The sequence below is a fragment of the Haliotis asinina genome, chromosome 16 (genome assembly GCF_037392515.1).
Source record: "Haliotis asinina isolate JCU_RB_2024 chromosome 16, JCU_Hal_asi_v2, whole genome shotgun sequence".
In the NCBI taxonomy this organism is placed as follows: domain Eukaryota; kingdom Metazoa; phylum Mollusca; class Gastropoda; order Lepetellida; family Haliotidae; genus Haliotis; species Haliotis asinina.
Window position 1 is genome coordinate 10400019 of NC_090295.1, and position 6443 is coordinate 10406461.

The window sequence follows — 6443 nt, forward strand, 5'->3', positions numbered from 1 at the left end:
TTGAGCTGTGATAGCAAATATCATACGTAAAATTTGGTAGCTATGGTAGCTACAATGGTTTCTTATTTATGATAATAAAAACACACAGTTGATTTATTTGAATTCGTAAACAAAAAACGATGACTTTGCGTTTGGTAGAGAAATCTGAAAATTTTCTTACGTAAAAAACCCCTTATTTCACCTATTTACCAAAGTACACAGCAAATGCCTGTGTATATTCCTTATGTAACGAAATTCCGTTGGTATGTATCCTCAAAACAGTTTCGGCCCATAAGTGTTTTCAGGCTGCATGCGACACAGAGATTACATCTTCCTTGCTGTAACTCGCGCATGATGGTGTAAATACACGTGTTATTTGTCATCATTCTGTGGATGGTCAATTAATGATTTTTTAACAGGTATAATTAGTAGTAACACCACTTCGGTTACTCAACAAAGGTTCCCATTTGGCATTTCTCCTGTCTGGAGTAAATACTCAACATTATAAATTAAGGTCTGTAATGGCAAATGTATTGTATGTTATGTAATATGTGCATGTAAGTGATGCAAGAGGTTTTATCAGCTGAGTTACAAAAGCAAACATCGATCAAAGGATTAACCGATAACACACTGATTGATTAATTACTTTTATCTTCCAGCGGATTTGTCAAAGGGCAGAGTGTGTAGATGACAACACCCTGTCGTAAAGTGTGAGTGCAAAAACAACATCCTCCCTTCAAAGAATTAACCATCCTTGCGTTGATTGATTGATTGCTCATTATTGGTTAACTAAATTACTTAGAATAGTGGACATCATACAATTAGTTGCCAGGTGTGCTATCTGGGAGACCAATGAGAGGTTTATCTGGTTTTCACCAACGAAAGACGTGAAACGATGTGTTACTTTTTCGCAAATGAGACAGTTGTAAGACACGCGACACAGAGCAGGATTATTTACCAGCTGCAGATGAATGGAATACGATTTCTTTTACGTGGATATTGATGGATACACTCCTGAACAAGGTAGTAGCCTGACATTGTTGCTATAAAAGTAGTTTGTTTTACATTCATTATTTGCATTTTGTTTTAATTTATTTATTGTAGCATTCAGCAGAATCTGTATGACAAAAAACAGACACTAGATCCCGTATGTGTGTGAAATAGGATCCACATTGGCAATCTATACAATGTATAAATGTTGCTGTTATGTTAGAAATTTACTATGAGTATAAGCAGATCGTGTGTTCTTTTGTTAATTTTCAGAATCATACAAATATGACAATAAACTAATTAGGGTTATGAGGCAAAATATAGAGACGTACATTGGCTTCGATATTTTCCGTCCTAATAGTTTTTTACCATTTCTACCACTGGCAGATGATTAACCTTCAAAGTGTTTCATTTGTTTTCATAATATATTTGTAATGAAGTAAAAAATGACTTCACCTCAGTTGATCTGTCTATAATTAAACTATCAGTTGCGCCTACGGACTGCGCAGCAGAGGTCACGAACCAGTCACGAATTCTGGGATATCATCTGGGTACTCACGGGAGAAAAACAATAACAAAAGTTTACACCAGTCCACGGAAATTGCTGATAGATATAGAACGAGTTGTTCAGGCACTAATTCGAATGATTACATCTAATTCGAATGATACATACAGATTTACCAACAGATGTAATCAAATTTAAGTAGATAAGTTGTTAAAGTCTATTAGGGCAAAAATGGAGACAACTGTACCTCAGCGGTGACGCAAAGAATCAAAATATGCCTGGCTTTCATTTATAGCGATGTCAGCAAGTGATTTTATATTCGTACCCTACTAGAGTATATGTGATCCTTAATAACGGGACAGGTAGTCGACTGAGCCTTTTGTAAGATGTAGATCTAACCCTTATAAATGAGATGGTAAAGTGTAAATTATACTGAGTGCGATGTTTACTATGGAGGCAAACAGGAAAATAGTTCTAATTACTGAGTTCTTAGGCCTCGATTGCATTGATCTGCACAAGCAATTTAAGTGATTTACCAGTGTCAAAAACGCAACTGTATGTTGCCGAGTCTCAAAGATGGCGTGCTTGATGCGAAAACTGACGATGCCCTAATATGGTAATAATATTTTACGTAGTCTAGTAGTAGAAGTAATTGTTAGTCTCCAGTGGCGGAAAGGCTGCCTTTGTAACTGCTATTAGAAGTTAACAGACGCTAACAAAGATCTGCTAGTAGTAGGTAATATTTCCTGGATCGGGTGTCAATGCACCCTCGGTCGCCATTTTGTTTTTGTCAACAAAAGGCTCAGTCGACTACCTGTCCCGTTATTAAAGATCACATATACTCTAGTAGGGTACAAATATAAAATCACTTGCTGACATCGCTATAAATGAAAGCCAGTCATTAAAACTACTCGTTTTGACCCTTAATTAACTTAAATCGACCTTTTTGTCAACAGTGCACAATTCTCAGCTGTAAACGAAATTTCAAATAATCAGAGCGGCGTGACGTAATTGTAGGTATAGCTATGAGGGTCTGTGCAGTATTCATCTACATTTCAGGGTTAAAATATTTCGTTTACAGGCTTGTACAAACCTGAAATCGCGAAGGCTGTTGTGAAAAATGAAAGTTATACGTTCTCACAATCTACTATCATTTAGTTTTGTCTCCTGCTTAGCCTAGTTTTCGAGTTACAACCCTTGTTTTCATAGACGATTCTGTCAAAATCACTCGGTGTCGCTAGGTTGTGTTAGGTAGTATAAACCTACACGTTATTTGTCATCATTCACTTGATGCTCAGTTAATGAATTTATAACAGATATAATTAGTGGTAACGCCACTTAGGTTACCCGACAAAGGCCCCCCATTTGGCATTTCTTGTGTCTGGATCGATCAAATTAACCGATAACACGCTGATTGATTAATTAGTTTTATGGGGATTTAAATGAGGGATTTGTCAAAAGGTAGTGTTTATGTATCTACATTTACTAATCTATACTGAATACACTCTGTCGTGTCTGTGTCTTTGCAAAAACAGCACCCTTCTTTCAAAGGATTAACCGTGATTGCTCATTATTGGCTAACTAAATACCCTTTTTAAAAGAAGGACGCACATTATGCAATTAGTTGCCGGGTGTGCTATCTTGGGTGACCAATGAAACTATACAGCAATGTGAAAAACCTGAAACGATACATCACGTTTTCGTATATTAGACTGTTAAAAGACACATCACTTGGGAAATCAGCAGAAGAATTATATATCACTTGTTTTTGTGGATATTGATGGATACATTACTCGAACAAGGTAATAGCTCCTATAACTTTAATTAGAATATTTGCATTTTTGTTTTTATTAAGTTGTCGTAGCTTTCAACAGAATCATTGTTTTCGTCGTGAAGTATAATAATACAGACGACATACACGAGGCGTACATGCGAATTATAATTCATATAGGCAAACTATAAAATGTCTACATATTACATTCCTGTTATACATTCGCAGATCGCTTCTTTTTGTAAAGTTTCAAAATGCATACAAGTATGATTATAAGTAATTAGGATTAGGAGACCAAGTATAAAGACGTTACGAGTGAACGTTACAAACCAAGTAAATTTAGCAAGTGAAGAAATTTATCGCGGGTTATAGCTAAAACGGCACCACAGCAGAACGGCACCAAAATCGTTTGGTGAAAACTGCACCAAATTGGCGAAAACGGCTACTGATTAATGGGCTAAAACGTCACCATATATCAAACATTGTTATATTGACTTTATTATTATGTTGACTTTATTGTATAATTGTTTGTAATGTTTAGATGTTTATTTCAAGTTATCAAGCATTCTTTTGGGTTGTTTGGTGGTCCTGAAAAGGACCGTTGAGATAGAGTTTTGTTAAAACAATGGATTGACCCATGAATTGCCGCACATCTCGTCAAGAGTTGGGACAAGGAGAGATCACCATCCTTGAACTGGTTCCACAGTGTGAAAACCTCATCTTGCCTTGCCGATGATGTCTTTCGTACATAGGCCTTCAGACGTCCTTCCTGGACGAGTCTGGTCTGGAGGGGAAGGAGTTTAGCTTCCTGGTATAGCTCTGGGACCAGGCGGTATACTCCCAGCGACTGCTCCCTCACCTTGTTGTTCATCCACCTGTGCCAGCCTAAACAGAAAAATACATACTGTTATTACTATAAATGTATTATTATTTTATTCAAGAATATCGGTAACATTCCTCTTTATTTTTATTCTAATAATGTCTACATGACTGTATGTATTTTGAAATGAAATGTATACCTTCAACAAAGTTGTTAGTCCTGACTGCAATGTTTAAGACGGACCAGGTGCGTGGGGTGAACATAGGGTGGGTGATCCATTGACTTTCGAAATAGTCAGTGAGTTGACGCAACATCCCATTCGCTTGAACTCTATCCGATAGTCTGTGGAATAGTCTTGTCACGTCAGCCACAGGAAGAAATGGGAGCGCCATTAGCTTCCTCACAAACTTGTGAATGTCGTCATCCTCCATGTAAGCTACCTGAAATAGTAAATAAACATATGAATATGATTATTCATGAAAAATATGAATATGAAACGCATAAAGAATAATGAATATATTATTATTATGAACGTACCTGTAGACCCAGTTCTTGACATTTCCGCCAAACTGCTTGGGTCATGTGGAACAAACACCCACGAATACGGATGTCAGGCAGAGACTTCCGTACACCTTTCCAGGCAGCCAACTCAAAATCCAAGATTATTGTTTTCACTGTTGGTTTCTTCGGAAGAGCCTCTAGGATGTTCTTGAAAATCTTGACATAATCAGATGTCCTCCGCCTTGACATTATAACAAACACAAGAGGCACCAGCTTAAAGTCCTTGCCAGCCCGCACAAAAGCATGAATAGTCAGTAGCTGATGGAACGGCCTTCTAACAATCTTAAAAGTACCGTCCATGAACCACTGCCTACTCACACTCAAGTGCTGTAATTGCCGGTCTGTGGCAAACACCAAATGCCTCTCGCCTTTGTTTCTTACGTCACCACGCAAGAAGTAGTCAGGTAAAAAGTTGTCGTCCAACTGAAAGTAGAAGAAAAGTAACATTACGCAAGAGCAAAGTTTTTAAAAAATATATTTATGTTTATGTAAATAATTACACAGTTTTTACACAGCCATATAACAAACATGTACCTGAAAGTCCAAAGACCGAGGTTCTTTAGGACGAAGAAGCTCCCTCGTTCTGTTGGCCATCCTCACTAAAGAGGCTTGGTTCTGACGACCACCAGGCTTGTCCGGATCGACGTGGTTTTGCTGAGGCTCCTCAACAATGCTGGCTCCCGACATGTAGATATTGTTGACGGCTTTTTCCTTCACCTGCAGAATATAACAATTGCACAACGGTTAATACACTAATCTCAGTTTCACAGTTTCGGATTAATTACTCAGGTAACAAGCTCGGACAGTCATTAAACAAACACGATAATTACCCCCACTCTCACTCTGAACGCTGTCAACTGACCATGTTGGGGTGGGTGACAATGACGGTGTTTTCCCTCTTCAAACGAATCTCCAAACTGGATTACCGAGGCAGGACACGTTGTTGTTTTGTTTCTGACACTGCAACGCCAGTACGTTCGGTTGGTCGTTGATTTCTGTAACAAAAAATATCATATTATTTCAAACATATTTTAAATATTAATAATCAACTATTACATTTGCATACACATGTATTTAGGAAGATGTGTCTGTACTTACCCGAATGACATATGTGAATCCATACGAATCCACAAGCTTCTTTTTTCCTTTCTGGGAGCCAGTGTCCACGACTGTAAAGACGTTCTCTGGAATATCTGGAATATGGTGGTTTCAATCGTAGTTCGTTCGCGGTCATCATGGTCTTCTGGAGGTGCCAGTGACGCTGATGATATATTAATGTCAGATATATCAGGAGCCCTTACATCAGCGTCCAGATCCATAGCTTCTTCTTCTGGGGGATTTGACTCGGCAGTTGATTCCAGACTTAGATGGAAGTTGACGGTGTCCAGCATGTTGTCAAAGGAATTCCCTTCACACCGAACACATACAAAGGGGAAATCTTCATTTGCGCATATCTCACGGTAGCGTGATACAGATATACCGGTGCCACAAACTCTGTGAGTCCATAACTCACACCGGTCGCAAGACACAGCATGTTGATTTCTTCGCATACAACACAGTGGTGAGACATTGTGATGAATGACGTGTATCGGGTACATGTCTGTGTTTTAAATCGCAGTATTTTCACTTCGACACCGACCTCGATTAGGTTATTTTACAGGTTGTGTCATGCAAACTCCTTTTGTTAATGATTCAAATACATATTTAACTACTAGCAGAAAGTACTAGTAGGTTTGATTTTCTAAGTTGATGAAAACAAACCATACTAATCTCATTAATTCAAATGGATTTGGCTTCACGATTTTCAAACAATGGCG

At 38.1% G+C, this 6443-nt stretch overlaps 1 protein-coding gene across 1 annotated transcript; it reads right to left on the reverse strand.

The window, feature by feature from the left end:
- Window positions 1–3795: 3795 nt before the first annotated feature.
- LOC137268824 (uncharacterized) lies at window positions 3796–6017 on the reverse strand. The gene is made up of 5 exons (XM_067803386.1): window positions 5928–6017; window positions 5161–5343; window positions 4603–5049; window positions 4265–4505; window positions 3796–4130 (listed from the first exon to the last, which is right to left on the reverse strand). Exons 1-5 carry the CDS (start codon window positions 6015–6017, stop codon window positions 3796–3798), a joined length of 1296 nt encoding a protein of 431 aa, XP_067659487.1.
- Window positions 6018–6443: the final 426 nt, after the last annotated feature.